The sequence below is a fragment of the Gekko japonicus genome, unplaced genomic scaffold (genome assembly GCF_001447785.1).
Source record: "Gekko japonicus isolate JY-2015 unplaced genomic scaffold, Gekko_japonicus_V1.1 scaffold86, whole genome shotgun sequence".
NCBI lineage: Eukaryota > Metazoa > Chordata > Lepidosauria > Squamata > Gekkonidae > Gekko > Gekko japonicus.
Genome location: NW_015172005.1, coordinates 366,283 through 384,039, shown reverse-complemented (window position 1 = coordinate 384,039; position 17,757 = coordinate 366,283). Strand labels below are relative to the sequence as shown.

The 17,757-nt window shown below is 46.7% G+C and overlaps 1 protein-coding gene across 1 annotated transcript in view; it reads left to right on the top strand.

Moving 5' to 3' along the window:
* Positions 1 to 13,432, top strand: part of LOC107117954 (chromosome unknown open reading frame, human C5orf42) — a 78,225-nt gene extending 64,793 nt beyond the window's left edge. The window contains exons 44-50 of the mRNA XM_015420153.1: positions 2,457 to 2,520; positions 3,736 to 3,867; positions 4,440 to 4,605; positions 5,514 to 5,572; positions 8,602 to 8,766; positions 10,410 to 10,507; positions 13,302 to 13,432. Of these exons, the coding sequence (XP_015275639.1) occupies positions 2,457 to 2,520; positions 3,736 to 3,867; positions 4,440 to 4,605; positions 5,514 to 5,572; positions 8,602 to 8,766; positions 10,410 to 10,507; positions 13,302 to 13,432 (815 nt within the window). The remainder of the gene's footprint in view (positions 1 to 2,456; positions 2,521 to 3,735; positions 3,868 to 4,439; positions 4,606 to 5,513; positions 5,573 to 8,601; positions 8,767 to 10,409; positions 10,508 to 13,301) is intronic.
* Positions 13,433 to 17,757: the final 4,325 nt, after the last annotated feature.

Genomic DNA, 17,757 nt, shown 5'->3' with positions numbered 1-17,757 from the left:
TTTATCCTGACCCGAAATCACAGGAAGACAGACTTATGCTCACTTTAGACGTGAAGCGGGCCCTCCTCTTCTACCTGAGTAGGACACGCTCCACCAGGCAAACCTATAAGCTGTTTGTCTCATACGCTGCACCCCGTGTGGGCACTCCAATCACTGCCCAACGTCTATCCAAGTGGATCGTAGATCTGATAGAACTGTGTTACCTACTGGCGAAACAGCCGTTGCCAGGCCCGGTACGGGCTCATTCCACCAGGGCTGTCGCTACATCCACTGCGTTCTTGAAGGGAGTATAGCTGCAAGACATTTGCAGAGCCGCAACCTGGGCCACGCCTAATACCTTTATCAGGCACTACGCCCTAGACGTCCGCCAGTCCACCTGTGACAGTCTGGGACGTCAGGTTTTATCATCGGCTAAGCAGTAAACACCTGACAGCACCCACCTCCAGGTTGGATACTGCTCGCTAATCTCCCATTGGTGTGAAGCACAGAGACCACGAAGAAGATAAACAGGTTGCTTACCAGTAACTGGTGATCTTCGAGTGGTCATCTGTGCATTCACACCACCCGCCCTCCTGCCCCGCTGCTGTCTTCTTCTACTTATTTTATTAGGAGATTGATGCGCGGCGGTTGGTAGGAACTGGAGGGATGTCCGTGCCTGGCCTTCTGGGCCTGCTCACTGGGGCTCCTGAGCATGCTCAGTTGGGCCAGGCACGAAAATCCTTTTAGGAGAGCTTGCTAGGCACCGGCAGATCCAGCGCAGGCGCACTAGATCCCCATTGGTGTGAATGCACAGATGACCACTCGAAGATCACCAGTTACTGGTAAGCAACCTGTTTTTTTTATGCCTCACGTTTCTCTACCTTAGGGGGTCTAAAAGTGGCTTACAGTCGCCTTCTTTTCCCTTCCCCACAGCAGACACCCTGTGAGGTGTAGGTGGGACTGAGAGAGTTCTGAGAGAACTGTGAGTGACACAAGGTCACTCAGTAGGCCTCACGTAGAGGAGCAGGGAATCAAAACCAGTCCCCCAGATTAAAGTCCACCACTCTTAACCATCACACCACACTGGCTCTCAGCTAGGGGTGTGCAAAAAAAAAAAAAAAGCCAGTATTTTTTGGCTTTGGGTAAATCAGACCCGAAAGTAAATGCCTTCTTTTCCTCTGGTAGCCCCTAGAAATTTCCTTGTCAGTTTCACTCCCCCCCCCCCCAAGTCAGTTGTGAGTGAAATTGACAAGGGGGAAGCCTCTGCTCTCTGCCTCCCTTCTCTAGCTGACAGGGGGTAGCTGGAGAAGGGCAGGCAGGGAGCCCAGGCATGTTTAAAATGCCTTTTCCCCCCTCCCGAATCTGGGGAAGGGAAAGAAAGGCATTTAAACGCCCCCCCCCTTTCCCTCCCTTCCCTGAGTTTCTCTGCAAAGCAGAGAGGCTCAGGGAAGGAAGGGGGCATGTTTTCATGCCTGCTCTTCTCTTCCCCAGCCAACCCACCGCAGCCTGGAGAAGATCAGGCAGGGAGCCCAGGCATGTTTAAAATGCCTTTCTTTCCCTCCCCGATCTCGGGAAGGGAAAGAAAGGCGTTTAAACCCAAGAAATGACTGGCGGCTCTGGCTGTTAGGTTTAAAGATCTTGTTTTTTGGGGGGAGGGGGTCGGTTCGGCTATTGCCGAATGCACACCCCTACTCTTAACATAGCCTGAAGTAACTTATTCATCTTCCAACATTGTATATGCCAGTGAATGTCAGCAGTGCCCTACCATTCTCTTCATTGGATAGACAAGTCAGTCCCTGCGCAAAAGAATAAATGTACATAAATCCAATATAAAAACCTCAACACTTAAAAACCAGTGTTCTATTTCTGACCTAAGAATGGTAGTCCTCAAAACAAAGCAAGGGGAAATTACAATGTGAGATTGCTGAACCCGAGTTCATTCACAAGTTCAGGACAATTCACACACACACACACACACACCCCGGCTGAATAGGGATACAGGATTCTTATCTCACCACAGATGCTAACTTTCTGCCCCCAAGCATTTCTCCTCTGCTCCGATCAAGCTGCTTACAATATGCACTGTACCTTTGAATCCTCTCTGGTTATTCTTTACAAAACCCCTCCCAACTTCTGACTGGGATAAGAAGACTCAGATCTCCATTCATACTCATTGTCTGACGAGGGGAGCTTTGACTCTTGAAAGCCCCTACCCTGAAAATCTTAGTGGTTTGCAAGGTGCTACTGAATTCAAATCTAACTGTTTAATTGTCCTATCAATAGTGGGTAAGTAGTTACCGCCTCAGCTCCTCTGGATGATGCAGTGGTCCCTAACATGGAAAAAGTGACTACGTCGCCTCCTTTGGAAACGCTGCCATAGCTTTCCAACCTCTTCCATGGGCAGCAGATTGCCTAATGCAGATACTGCTTTCCCACAGTATATTTCATTGATAGAATCTATTTATTTCTTTTTTTAGATATCTATACTAGACTTGAAGAACTGGATGAAAGGTGTGTATTGGAAAACATTTTAACACCACAGTGAAATCAGAAGTGTGTTGGAGGAACCCTCCCCCCCCACCCCAGATTTATATACAAATGTATACGGCATCCAGTAACATCACATTCTGCTCTCTCTTTCCCATGCATCAGTACATTTATAACTTGCTCTTTGCTGATGAATTGGCATATGTTGAACCATGTTCCAGTGTAGTTATTCTTTAAGAATAAGAATAAGAAATTCTTTAAGAATTTAAGAATAAGGCTTTTAATTACTTTATTACTTCAGCAAGTGTATGGAAGGCTTCCTAGATGAGAGTAATAAGGTATTTATGTAATATATATTCTCCTAGCTATGTTTTGATGTCATATTATCTATTTTGCATATTTTTATTTATAAGAAAAATAAGACATTTAAGGTTATTATTCACTTTTCTATAAGTTACATAGAACACACCTTATATCAATTACATAGCCACTGAGGTTTTTGTTCTCTTAACTCAAAGTATGAATTTCAAGTTATTAATGGTCACTGTCAATGTAAGTCAATCATTACAGCCCCCAAACTGTTCTTTGGTTCTGGTGGTATGACCAAGACAGAGAAGAATTTCTCTTCCCCCTGCACCTCTCTTCCACCTTACCATCTGCTGCTTGGCTGAGGTGGACATACAAGAAGGAAATAAAGAAAAGTTTCTCCTCCTCCCAACCCCTGGCACAATAGGCACTGTGCCCTGGGAGATGTAGTTTCCAGGATGCCCCACATCTAATGTCATGTGTTCTAGGAAGTGCAGTTCCCAGAGGCCACTGGGTGTGGCAAATCGATGTCTGAAGTATTCAGTAGTTGGGAGAGAAAGGAAGGAGACTCTTGCCTCCCTAGACTTGCACAGAGCAGCAGCAGCTGGGAGGTGTTCAGGAACATCAGGACCTCTGGCTGTTTTGATAATGTCATTAAGAAGATCATGGAAATCCAAGGAAACTTGGGGGTAATTTGCAATAGCTCATTTTAGCTAAGACTGATCCTCATTCTCCCCCCTCCCAATACAAATAGCAACACTGCAGTCTGATATTTTAAAAAAACCTCCAGCTAATATAGTCAAATGTAATATCAGTATCAAATGGGACACAATCCTGCACGCTATCAGGCTATCCTAACCCTAGTGAACTCAGCAGCATCTAAGAAGCCAGCTGTACACAGCCTGAGTTGATTGGAGGAGTGGTTCTGTTCCTTGATTCCAATCGTGTGATTGCTTTTTCCAGTTTCTCAGAAGATCCCTTGCAGATTACTGGCTTGAGCGGTGTTACTGACATCATAACTGATCTCATAAAGGAAGGCAGGATTTCAGCTGCAGAACTGGGCCTCACAAAAACACAGGCCAAAAAAATCTCCAGGTACTTTTACAACTTTGCTGAGACCGGGTTGCAGTCCTCAATGGCAACATGTTCTGTTACTCACCCGTGATGCAAGATACTGTTATATGTGGAGTATCTGAAAATCACATCATACTTGTCCTTCATTTATATTTATGCATAGTAGTGTTAGACAGGCTGTGGTGGCATGCAACTCATTGTGCTGGAAGCAAAGCAGACATAATAATGAGTATTTTGCTAACTCTCTGTGTGCTTTTTCTAGGGTTCCCAGGTCCCCCCTGGCCACCGGCAGGGGATGAGGGGGTAGAGTTGTCAGCTTCAGGTTGGGAAACTCCTAGAGATTTGGGAGTGGAGCCAGGGGAGGACAGGGACCTTAGTAAGATGCAATGCCATACATTCCACCCTTCAAAGCATCCATGTTCTCCAGTGGAACTGATGTCTGTAGTCTGGAAACCAGGTGTAATTTCGGAGGATCCCCAGGTCCCATCTGGAGGCTGGCATCTTTAGCTTTTTCTCATGGGTGTTAATAACCAAGGTTGGAAGAGGTAATCTGTGAAGCACTTCTGTCTTGTTTATTTTGTGTCTTGTTTCAGATGCTCCAGCGCAGTGAGTGGACGTTCACATCGAACAGAACAGGAGAAAAAAGAGTTACAAACCTGGATGAAAAGAAAGCGAAAGGAAAGACTGAACGAGTATCTCCAAAAGCTGGCTGAACAAAGAGAAAAGGAACACAATCCTTTTCAGTTAAGGAATAACTTGGTGAGATTACTTGTTTTAAACTGCTTAGTTTACAGTGCAGTCCTAAGAGCAAACACTGTATTATTATTTATAGTAGTAGTAGCAAACCAGTCCTCTTTTCTACCCGGCTGGGAGCCTTCAATTTTAAATTTGGCTGGCCAAATGCATCCTAAATGTCCTAGTCATTCATATCACAGTGTTTGCTTGTTGTCGGGCTAAGTTCTGTGACTGGACCAATGTACCCCAGCAAGAGTGGGGATTCAGACCCAGACCCCTCTCTGACACGGTCCACGACACCTTATTGAACCAGTCACAGCTAGTTGGGACCTTTGGGACTGGCCAGTGTGCAACCATAAACGTAAATAATGTGGGAGACTGGCTGTCTTATGCATGCATGCCATTATTTTCAGCTGTATTAATATTGAGGAGGGAAACAGCCTGTATCTTCAGTGTGTGGTGATTACAGCGTGAAGTGTCACTTGCTGGGAGTTGACAACAGCACGGTCGTTTCAGAGAGTAACTGTGTTGGTCTGCAGTAGGAGAGATAGATTTGACTCCAGTAGCACCTTAGGGACCAGCGAGATTTTGGGAGTATAAGCGTTGACTCTCGAAAGCTGATCCCCCCCAGATCTTGTTTGTTTCCAAAGTGCTACTGGACTTGAATGATAGCAAAGTAGCTTACCAAACCATTGTGCAGCTGTATAAGAGCAACAGCAAATGGATTTTGGCCTGTTTTGAGTGGAAAGCGGAGCAGCAGCCTGGGATCATCTCAAGGACCACCGATGTCCAGGTTCCTGCTTGCCAGTGGCTGCCTGCACCGATGGCTTTCGATCTGCCCTGTTCCAGAGCCCTAGTCCTGAAAAACTGCCTACGATAAATGTATAACAGCAGTGATAAGATCTATTTGCTATTTTTTTTTCCTATAGCAGCTTGGATATACATCACGGGAAATTAAACTGCAGCAAAAAAAGAAAGAGGAAAAAGATAAGTAAGTGGGGTTCCCCCCCCCCAGCTTTCTTCTAGCTTTCTCGTTTTGTGGTGCTCTGTTAGTTGCATCGGCCAACAAGGAGTGTCAGGTGCAAGTTCTTTATATTCTGCTGTGTATCTTTCAATGATCTGCTGGTAACCAACATGATACTCGAATGAAAGGTTTCCTTCAGGTTGAGTTCGTTGGCTTGGAATGTGAAAGGAGCTCTGCTGCAAGGCAAGCTTGGGGCAGAATGCTCACGGGGGGTGGGGCGGAGATACAAAAAAAGCTCAGAGTTGCTAGCTCTGTGGCATCAGCTTTCCCAGGCATAATTCATCTTCTTACCAAGGGAAGATTTTTAGCTTATGTGTGATCAGTCCTTAAAAGCATGTGAATCTGTGGTTGCAGGGGGAATCTTAGCCTTCATGTCATACATCTCCTGACCCTAACTACCCTTCCCTTGGATACTATTTCTGTTAGGGGCTCAAGCAAGCCAAGGTCATCTTCTCCCCTTCACTTGTCTTTCCCCCCCCTTTAACTGAGGCTCAACCAACTCAACATTCTCTTTCTTTGGAAGGAAAATGAGCGTGCCCCATGCTCATTGGGACTTTGTGTGCATGAGGTTTTCCAGTGTATCTTGGGGCAAGGGGGGGGGGTCCTCCAAGTACATAAAATGACTGGCCTGCTAGACAAAGGACCACAGGGCTTCTTTTATAAGCAGGAATTTTTTCAGGAATGATAGAGTACATGAAGACGCTTTGAGCCAGGAAAGGATGGTACATGTGAAGAACCTGGCCACTGGGAATGGTGCTTCCTGCTCTGTTCTTGTGGGGAAATATGCAGAACAGGCCTGCTCAGCATAAGGCTTGTGGGTCAATTGCAGCCCCCCTCTGGGGGAATTCCAGGTGCCCTGATTTTGTGGCCCATTTCCTCCCCTTTTTGCCCAAGCCCATCAAAATTGGGAGGCATGAGGAAATGCCCATGTCACTTGTCCTGCATAGCTCTCCTTCCCTGGAGGTGTGTGGTGGAGTGGGTGCCACCCTGCCTCTGAGATTCCCTTACTGTGTGTCTTGTTGGGAGAAGGAAGCCCTATAGTGCTGTTGCCAAACTCAGCAAGGAAGAACTAAGGTACATGGGAGGATACAAAAACAGCAAAAAAATGGGGGAGGGGATCAAAGAAAGGGAAAAAAGAAGGGAACTCAGAGAAGGGAGGTACAGAGATACCTGGGTGGCAGGAAAGAGGGAGGAAGGGGCTAATCATTTAGGTTATAGAGAGACCTGTGGGTGGTGGCACAAAGAGAAAAGGGTGATTAATAGAAGAAGTTTTGCTATTAGGTTTGCTATTAGGAGATGGGCAAGGGATAAATAGTGTTTTAGATATGGGACTGAAATATGTCCTTGGGAACTTTTTTTTTTAACTGGCCTTATATGAAACTAGTAGCCAAGCTTGTTGTAAAAGCAATACAACGAGCACTAGACTGGGCCGTGGGCAGCTGTCCATTCAGGAAGGCCACCGGCCAGTTCCCTCCTCCCTCCCTCCCACCGTGGGGCAGGGGGCGCAGCAAGCCTGGGATGTGGGAAGACAGGGAGGATGATGGCGAAGGCTGCCGCGGTGGGCTGGGCTTGCTTACCCCTGGGCAAGGTGGAAGGCACCTGGGGACACTGCACAGAATCCCCTCCACCCGCAGCAGGACTGCGGAGCCGCCACCGCTGCCTCCAGCCGGGCTCTGCCTCTTCCAAGCAAGCCGTGGCGTCACCCGGCACGTAATCCGGCGCTCCTCCATCCTTGACAGCATCGCCGCCACCTCTTTCTCTCTGGCCAGAGCTTCCTGGGTGCACACCTGCTCAAGCCGAGCCGGCCTGCGTGCTTGGAGCATTTATTTCTCCGGACCGAGTGGGGTCGCCTCCTGCCTGCTGCCTTGGGAAGACCCCGCCAGGTGTGGGGAAACCAGGCTGCTGCCGCCGCATCATGGCAAGCGCGAGGCCCTTTGGGGAGAGGAAGCAACTGTCTTCTGAGGGAATTTGTGGCCGGTGCCGCTTCTATGGGCGGGACTCAGGCAATGCAGCCAGTGGATAGGGAGACGTTCTGAGTGACACATCAGGGAGCCAACTTATTTGGGAGCGTGTGGAACGTTCTGGAGAGTGCCACTTCAAAACACAATTATTATATATAGAGAAACATCTTCTTGGGATTCTCTTGCTATCAAACGATAGACTCAATCTTGCACTTTTCTGCAGCCTTTGTGTCAATACACTTTTGACCTATCAGAATCACATTCCAACGTAGTCACCCTTTGGCCTACTGTCAAAAGGTGCTTTTCCACCACGGGAGTACCAGTGCAGCCCACTAGAGCTGTAAAAATGCAAAACCCATCTCAGAATCATTCAAACTGGATATTCCTGGAATAAAACAAGCCCTTTAATTGCCTGCTCATTCCTCCAGGCATACTTCATGTCACATGTCAAAGGAATGCTGTAAGTATGTGTCCAGGATCCTGCTTGTATGGAGGAAAAGAGCGAAAGTGAAAAGTCCATGGTATTTCTAGCAAAGTTGACAGAAGAGATCAGCAGTTGGGACCTTACCAACACCACCACCCCATGCACACTTTCAGTCAGCCTGGAGGTCCCTGACATCCAGAGTAGGATGACATGGATGCATTCTTCCTGTTCACCCTCTTCCTTAAAATCTGTCTCCACTCTGTGTCATTCAGACCTTGGTATAGCCAGAGCGATTTAGGTGTGGGAAGGTGGAACAATACAGGGTGTGTGAGAGAGTGAGGGATGGGAACGCTGGATGCCATTGAGGACTCTGTCTGAAGGCCAAATGCCACATGTGTGAATGCATGCTCCTTTAAGTAAAATGCTGTTAGTCTTCATTTTGAATTTGTGTTGGCTTTTCCTACAAAAAGAGGGATTGCTTTCCAGTAAAAGTAAGCTTAGGTTTCTTCAGCCAAGTGACAGAATACGTCGCTAAAATCCCCGTTGGATATTTATTTAATAGATTCATAGTAGCTTAATGTGCTTCTTTTTTGCTCCTCTTCCCTCCTGAGACTCTTGTTGTCTGAGCACCATAATCTCAGAGTCTCCCAAGCTCTCAACCTCATGCATGAGCTGTTATCAGACACAGTGCAACTTCCTTCACGTGAGCCTGGATCACCACCGAAAACAAGGTTGCCTCAAGATATCAAGAGGCCGCGCATCTCTTCTGCTGGAAGGTAAGGTATTTAAGCTCTCAATCACCCTCAGGTGTCCCACTTCAGGTCTGTTTGTTTATTTGTTTATTTAATTTCTTAATCGCCCAATCCCTGCTGTGCAGGGCTCTGGGTGATGCACATCATTCATAAAAACATCAAGATAAAACAATTAAAACATTAATAAGATATATCAAACAAAATGATTGCATATATTAATTTGTCCCAAGTGGGAACTAGATTTTGTTTTGCTGCAGGGTGCCGTGCATCCAGGCAAGAAGACACACCAGGGTGATTGAGACAATACACACCCATACTTCCTACATTTTTGTTTTAGGATGGTTGTTACCAGGGGTCTTGTTGTAGAAAAAGAGCTGCCGGAGCTCATTAGCATAACTCATTAGCATAACTTATTTGCATATGCCACGCCCCCTGACATCACCGGAAGTGACAGAAGGCCACACCCCCTGACATCGCCGGAAGTGTGTCAGAAGGCCCGGCTACTTACCCTCCTGCTTCATCCTCATTCCCAAACGGAATGAGGATCGAAGCAGAGGGCGGGGTAAAGAAGGGGGCGGGGCTTCACCATGTGACCACCCCGCCCCCTAGAGGTTCTCTTCCGGAGCTCCGTACCTGAGAGCTCCCCCCCGACTAGAGCCCTGGTTGTTACCCTGCCTGTGTCCTGCAGAGTAGAACCCAAGGTGACATATGCAAGTCACACTAAACAGATATTACAATAGCACTAAAAATGTCTCACGTCAGAAGTCTCCGTTCAAACCGATCACAGTCCTTTCCCCTGTCTGTCAGAGGTTCTCTTAGAGCCTCAAGCACAGAGGAAGGGGGGTTGAGCAGCCGGTCTTCCTCAGCCCTAACTAGAACTCTCTCCCCCAAAATGTAAATCCCACCTTGGAGTCTATGGGGGGGGGGCAGCTTACCATCTTAAATGAAAATGCAACAAATCAGTGAAGCATCAGTTAAAATGCCTGTCTTGAGAGTTACAAAAAGCAACAGCCCACAATAAATCATTACAATAGCTATAAACAGAATGAACAAGAGTTGAAAACCGAAAGGCCAGGCTCCACCAGATGTTAAGGGAGTACCAAATTACAAAGAAGCAGCAGCAGCAAAGCTCAAAGCCTGGGTGAATAGAAATATTTGATGTCTGAAACTCAGAAGCCTGAGTGCAGCACAGAGGAGTCTACCATGGCCATTTGTCGATGTCCCAGGGCACATTGTTGTATCATGTGGCTTCAATAAAGGGAATGGGGCTGTGGATCGTATGTCTAACATGTATTATCTGTTACTGTATGTTTTTATCTTGCTGTTAGAGCACTATATTTCTACTTATGCAGTACTATTCCTTGCATTGTTTTAAATGTCCCATTTAATACCTTGTTTCAGATTTCTGCAATCCTAGTCCTATTACATTGCTTATTAGGTGGCTCCTGCTGTTTGCACTGACTTGCACCATGTAATCCTCCTTGGGTCTCAGTGAGAAAGACAAACTATAAACGATTCATTGGTCATTACAAAATCAATGGCTCTGTATTTGCAGCATTGTGAGGTTGGGCTGTTCCCCAGGATGGATATTTTTTTTACCACTCTGAGAAGCGATTATGGTACCTTTTGTGTTGTGCGATGATAGAAACATTGTGTTTCCCTTTTAGACACTACCAAACTGCAAGGAACAGCACAACTTCCAGGGCTGGGTTGGGTCAGACAAGATCCTTTTCCAGTCTACCTTGTGACGTGACTCGAAGAAAAGGTAAGAACTCAAGAGATCTGATTTTGCAACTGACATCACAGCCTGCTGTTCAAGTGTTTCCATGCTTGGAGCTTGGATGCGGTGGGAGGAATCTGTGCACCTATGCAGGAGACACACAACTAGCGGGTTACATTGTGGCCGGGGTGTGTGTGCACTGAGCTGCTATGAGGCCCAGAAGTGCATAACCAGGGGATTCGGCAGCATTAGACACCAACACAACTAAGGGCAGGTGAGACATCCTGAATGACTCTGCCTTCACCTCTAGTCCCGATCAGGTGAGCCTCTTCTGGAGCTATGCTCTCTTTGCCCATAAGCCAGTGGTGACCAAAGTCAGGGCTCTTTCAGGGGTGGCACTTCATTTCTGCAATGCCTTTGCCTGGCATCTGCCTTTCTTTCCTTTAGTTGCCAGGCTAAAACATTCCTAGGCTTTTGCCTCTTTTAACTGTTTTGTGGCCTGATTCTGGCCTGAGGACTATTCTGTCATTTTAGACTGTGTGTTGTGAGTGTGTTACACCATTTTTATTCCCTGCCTTTGTTTTCTAATGGTTTTGTTGTAAGAAGAAGAAGAAGAGGAGATTGGATTTATACCCCACCCTTCACTTGTAGTCTCAGAGCGGCTTACAAACTCCTTTCCCTTCCCCTCCCCACAACAGACACCCTGTGAGGTGGGTGGGGCTGAGAGAGCTCTGACACAAACTGCTCTTTTTCAAGGACAGCTGTGCCAGAGCTTGTGACTGACCCAAGGTCACATCAGCAGGTGCAAGTGGAAGAGTGGGGAATCAAACCCGGTTCTCCCAGATTAGAGTCCACACACTTAACCACTACACCAAACTGGCTCAAGCTGCCTCAAGCAGGTCTTTGGAGAGGGGGGCCTACAAATTTTCTTGATAAATCTATCGTAAGCTGTCAGTTAAGGAAATGCTTTCCCTTTCCTCATCCACCATGTAAAAGGTGTAGTTATGTGTCTCGTAAGAACCAGTTTCGTGTATTGGCTAAGAGCAGCAGACTCTAATCTGGACAACCGGGTTTGATTCCCCACTCCTCCACATGAAGTCTGCTGGGTGACCTTGGGCCAGCCACAGTTCATCATTGATTTTCTGTGCAGGCACACATGGGGACTGCAAATTTATTTATTTATTTTTTATTTATTATTTAGATTTTTATCCCGCCCTCCCCGTAGGCCTGCCATTGGATATGCCTTTGCAGGCCTGCCATTGGATATGCCTTTGCAGGCCTGCCATTGGATATGCCTTTGCAGGCCTGCCATTGGATATGCCTTTGCAGGCCTGCCATTGGATATGCCTTTGCAGGCCTGCCATTGGATATGCCTTTGCAGGCCTGCCATTGGATATGCCTTTGCAGGCCTGCCATTGGATATGCCTTTGCAGGCCTGCCATTGGATATGCCTTTGCAGGCCTGCCATTGGATATGCCTTTGCAGGCCTGCCATTGGATATGCCTTTGCAGGCCTGCCATTGGATATGCCTTTGCAGGCCTGCCATTGGATATGCCTTTGCAGGCCTGCCATTGGATATGCCTTTGCAGGCCTGCCATTGGATATGCCTTTGCAGGCCTGCCATTGGATATGCCTTTGCAGGCCTGCCATTGGATATGCCTTTGCAGGCCTGCCATTGGATATGCCTTTGCAGGCCTGCCATTGGATATGCCTTTGCAGGCCTGCCATTGGATATGCCTTTGCAGGCCTGCCATTGGATATGCCTTTGCAGCTAAAAGCCTCCAGGGGACGTTGCATGCCAGAGTCAGAAGCCTGTTCCCACCCAAGGACCATGTGCTTCTGTGCCGTAGCACCCCCCTACCCTCGGTTCCTCTTTTGCCGCTGAAGGAGGAGATTGTGTTTTGGTTATGTTATTATAAAGCAATATAAAACAAGATGAGTAACTAGTTGTAGACCCATTTTGTGTTACAACTTCTTCAGAAGTTTTCATTCTTCATTATTTTCCTCTTGTTGCTCTGTGGTTATCTTCCTATTGTGGCAGTTCAGCTTTTACATAACATAGTAACATAAGGATGAGCCTTGTTGAAAATGGTGATATAAGATTATTTTAAGGGTTGCTATTGTTAATGATAATTGTGAAATTCAGATGTAGTTCTACCAAATAAAGTATAGTAGCCTGGATACCACAGTGATTGTTCCCCATCTGAGTGAAGGTCATAGTGTCTCCACATGCAAGGCCTGCCAGTGCTTCACTCCTAAAGCTCAGGGTGGTAGGGTGTCAGAAGCAGCGCTAAAGCCCCAGAGCCCTGGTCCAAGTTGGCCCTGGAGAAAGCTCCCAGTTCCACATAAACATAACTGATACGTTTGACTCCAACTCCGGGATCTGTGTCTCAGCAGATCCCATCTTGGTTGTGCTCCCCATCGCACCTCTCCTGAGACCAGAGCTAAGAAGGCTAAAGGCAACAAGACAAAGGAAAAGCGTAAATCAGCTCCTGAGCAGAACACTCCCATCTGCACTCCTAATCCAACGCCAACCTTGCAGGAGAAGCCCAGGACCCCATCTCCACCTGTTTCTATCTCCAATGGGGATGGGGATACAGGCTTACCACATGGCCAGGTTCCACCTGAGTCCGATCCGGCACAAATGGTCACAGTTCCATGTTCTCAGCCCCAACCGCCTTTACATCCCTACATGATATCTCCAGGATGGATTTGGAGGGATGGGGTAACAACTTCGCAAGCCCCAGGGATATGAATTTGTATCATTACCCTCATGGGGTATCGTTGTATCTGCCTTTAGTAACCATCTCGTGCAGGCAGCATTCTCTTATTCCTGCAGCGAGAAGAGAAGAAACAGCGATTGAATCTGATGGATACGACACAACTTTGGATGCGAGCCCAGACGCGAGGGTAGATGAGCATCTCCAGTGTCTCCCACAGAGGATGTCCGAATGTTTGGAGAACAGATGATTCATATGGCCCAGTCTCTCAAGACAGAAGTCATTACCTCAGAGCACAAACCCAAAGATAAGATTCTGGGTCACCTCTGTTCAGAGTCTCCCAAGATTATTGCTTTCCTGGTGTTGGAGAGCCTTGAACTGTGGCAAAACCTGCATCTCTCCAGCCTACCTCCAGAAGGATAGAACATTTTTATAAGATTGAGAAGAAGCCATTTACAGACAGAACAGAAACCTTTATTGGCATAACATAAGTAAACCAGGCAAGGAAAAGTTTAAAGGATAATACAAGAACAACAAGACAATCCTAACATGATTTGCAGGGATTACAGAGTATTACTCTCGACTTCCATACGTAGGTCAAAAATTCAGCGACAGATAGTGTTATTGCTGGGCTCCTGTCTGCTAAGAAAAAATTTAAATCCCTGTCCAGAAAATCTCTCTGCGAAGGGAGAAAAGGGTGAATCAAGATATTGCGCATAATATTTAGGTATTTAGGGCAGCGGAGAAGGATATGGGTAATAGAGTCAGGTTCCCCAAGATTACAGTTACAAAGTCTATCCCTGTACGGAACACCCCTGTATCTGCCTGAGACCACTACTGAAGGGAAAAGGTTGAACCTTGCAAGCATAAAAACCCTCCTAAAAACTGGGGTTATCAGATTAGCGATATACGGTAGCATGGAGGTATGCGAGGGAAGGAGGCCACGACACCAAACTGGTACCTGAGAGAGGAGGTTTTCCGCACCCAGTGATCACAAGACTACAATACATAGACCTTATTTGGGAGGAGGAGGGTAATTTAGCTTGTCAGTGTTTATTTTATTTATTTATTTTATTTGTACCCCGCCCTCCCCACAAAGCAGGCTCAGGGCGGCTTACACAAGTTAGTGAATAATAACAATTAAAAACGACATAAAATCATCTAAAACCAAGTCCATTATAAATAATGAATTAATTCATAAAGTGCTGACGATGTTTGATTAGTTAAGATGGTGTGCTATAAGAGTGCGTACAAAAATTAACAGTTATTCCGCTCAATGATCTTCCAATGCAAGCGGCTGTTCAGGCTAGATGTCAAAGCCTAGGGCCAGGGCTCTTGTTAGTGGTGGTAATAATGGTGGCGGCTCCTTAGCTGAAAGCCTGTATTTCCTGGAGTCTTCCAGTTTAGGGGTACTCCCTTTACATGGCTTCCAGTTTAGGAGTACTCCCAATGCTTCCACCTGTGTATTTGAAGATCTTGCAGAACTTTCTGTAGGAGTTCGACCAGTGGCAAAGGACACCATTGCCAATACTGCTTACCTCATGAAGATGGCAGCACTTTACATCCATTTCGTCTTACTGGTCCAAAACTAATAAATCAGTTTAGACTTACTAGATGTTTTGTCCATCTGCTCTCCAAAAAAATGTTCCCCTTCTATTAAGCAGAGATTAGACTTTCTCAGAAGTGGTACCTGTTCCACGCGCAGGGCTAGAGAGACAGGCACAGATCAGGAGTCTCAATGCGTGGATGAGATGCTGGTGTAGGGGGGAAGGGTTCAAGTTTGTTGGGCACTGGGATGCTTTTTGGAACAAGAGGGAGCTGTACAGGCGAGACGGTCTCCACTTGTCCCGAGAAGGAACCAGGCTGCTGGCACTTAAAATCAAAAAGGTGGCAGAGCAGTTTTCAAACTGAATATTGGGGGAAAGCTGTTGTTGTTGTTCAGTCGCACAGTCGAGTCCGACTCTTCGCGACCCCATGGACCAGATCACGCCAGGCCTTCCGGTCTTCCGCCGTCCTCTGAAGTTTGCTCAATTTCATGCTCATTGCATCTATGACACTGTCTAACCATCTCATCCTTTGCCGTCCCCGTCTTCTTTGACCTTCAATCTTTCCCAGCATCAGGGTCTTCTCCAGTGAGTGCTCCCTTCTCATTTGGTGGCCAAAGTATTTGAGCTTCAGTTTCATTATCTGGCCTTCCAGGGAACAGTCAGGGTTGATTTCTTTGAGGATTGACTGATTTGTTCTTCTTGCAGTCCAAGGGACTCTCAAGAGTCTCCTCCAGCACCATAGTTCAAAAGAATCTATTCTTTGGCTCATCTCAGAGAGATGAGGGGGTACCTGTTGCTTTTCTACAGGGAGGTGGATTGAAATTGTCTACTGAGACCATGGCTAGTGACATGGACTGCCTGACAAGGTCTCGAGACAGCAAGAGGAAGGTTGCAGGCTTAATTTGTATGGGAAATTATAGCTGTTTCTATACAAATGCTACAAGTGTCTGAGGTAAAATCAGGGAGTTGGAGTGCTTGGTGTTGGAGGGAAAAATAGACATTGTGGGTATTTCAGAAACTTGGTGGGATGAGGAAAATCAGTGGGATACAGTGATTCCTGGTTATATATCATATCGGAAGGATAGGGGGGGGAAGGGTTGGAGGTGGGGTGGCTCTGTATGTCAGAGAGGGTATAAAGTCCAGAAAGATTGAGAGGCTAAGAGAATTGGATTCGCTTCTGGAAATTCTATGGGTTGAAATAGGGGGGCCAAAAGGAAACTTAATACTGTGAGTTTATCGCCCACCAGATCAAAAGATAGAGGAGGATTATAAAATGATGAATGAATTAAAGATTATGCATGGGGATAGAGCAGGTAGAGAAAGAGGTACTTTTCTCCCTTTCTCACAATACAAGAACTCGTGGGCACTCAATGAAATTGCTGAGCAGTCGGGTTAGAATGGATAAAAGGAAATACTTCTTCACCCAAAGAGTGATTAACACATGGAATTCACTGCCACAGGAAGTGGTGGCAGCTACAAGCATGGACGGCTTCAAAAGGGAATTAGATAAGCATATGGAACAGAGGTCCATCAGTGGCTATTAGCCACAAGGTATAAATAGGGGCTCTGGGGCAAGTGATGCTCTGTCTTCTTGGTGCTTGGGGGGGGACAACAGTGGGAGGGCTTCTAATGTCCTGGCCCCACTGGTGGACCTCCTGATGGCACTGGTATTTCTGGCCACTGTGTGACACAGAGTGTTAGACTGGATGGGCCTTTGGCCTGATCCAACATTGGCGTCTCTTATGTTCTTACGACTCCCTTGATGGACCAAATCTATCTCCTGGTCTTTAAACCAAGACCATGAACACAATGATCCTTTCCACATAATGCAAGGTAATCACTAATTAAATTATATACAGCAATGCAACAAAACCAGATACCTATTTCTGATAACAGTTCTTTATCAATGATGCCCTTATCACTAGAGAGAGTGCTGAACCTATCTCAGCTAACAACAGCAATTAACTCAATTGATCTGCATGGTACAAGGTCCATGTTTATGTTTGCCTGGTTTGAGGCAACATGCTTCCTGTAAGGGCAAGCAAGAGTTTCTAGCTAAGGAGGCAGCTGATTTAATTCAACCTGGAATCTGCAGTAAAGCGATATGATGATGGCAGCTTCAGATGGAGCACTGACAGGACCTTGTGAAACCCACTTTCTGGAAGACATTAAAGGGCAAAGTGAGGTTACCCCCTGCAAGTCTTTGCAGGTTCTACAACTGAGTAACTGGACCTGGTCTGGCAGCTGGCACCACACAATTAGGCCTGACCCTGGTACTGCACAACTAGGCCCAGCCTGGCAGCTGGCACCATGCAAAGTTTTCTCAGTGAGACGCTGTCAGGGGAGGGAGGGGGGGCAGATAAAGGCAGGCAGAAATTCTATACAATAGCCCTCCAGGACGATCAACAGGACCCACTTGTCAGATGTTATTCACTTCCATGCAGGCCGGTAAGGATGGAGATGTGTGGGCTGAGGCAATAGGAGAACTGGGGCAGAGTCAAAGACTCTCCTTGGGGATCTTAGGGACTTTGGCATTAGACTGTGTGGAAGGCACAAAGTGAGGTTTGTTTCCATAAGGGCGTGAGGATGTGCTTGGGGATCTCTGCCATTGGGTCTCAGGGGATGATTTTTGTGAGGATCTGCGGGACCACGTTTTATTCCAAGCTTTAGGCCTGGTCTGTCAAGATACCTGAGAGATTCCAAGGTTCTGTGATGTGTTAATACTCTTATCCAGATCCTGTAAGACAGTGTCTGTCATGGAACTGAATAAGCCTTCACCCTCAAAGGGGAGGTCCTCCACAAAGGCCTTAGTATCTTGTTGCAGTGATGTAGAGCGCAGCCACGTGTGTCGTCGGAGGGTGACGGCAGATGCAAGTGTTTTAGCTGCTACATCGATATTATGTTTGGCTGAATTAAGCTGATGTTCGGCCAGAAGCATGCCTTCTTTCTGTATGCATCTGGCTTGATGGTTGAGGTCCTCAGGGAGAGCCACTATAAACTCAGTTGACTGTTCCCAAAGGGCATACTG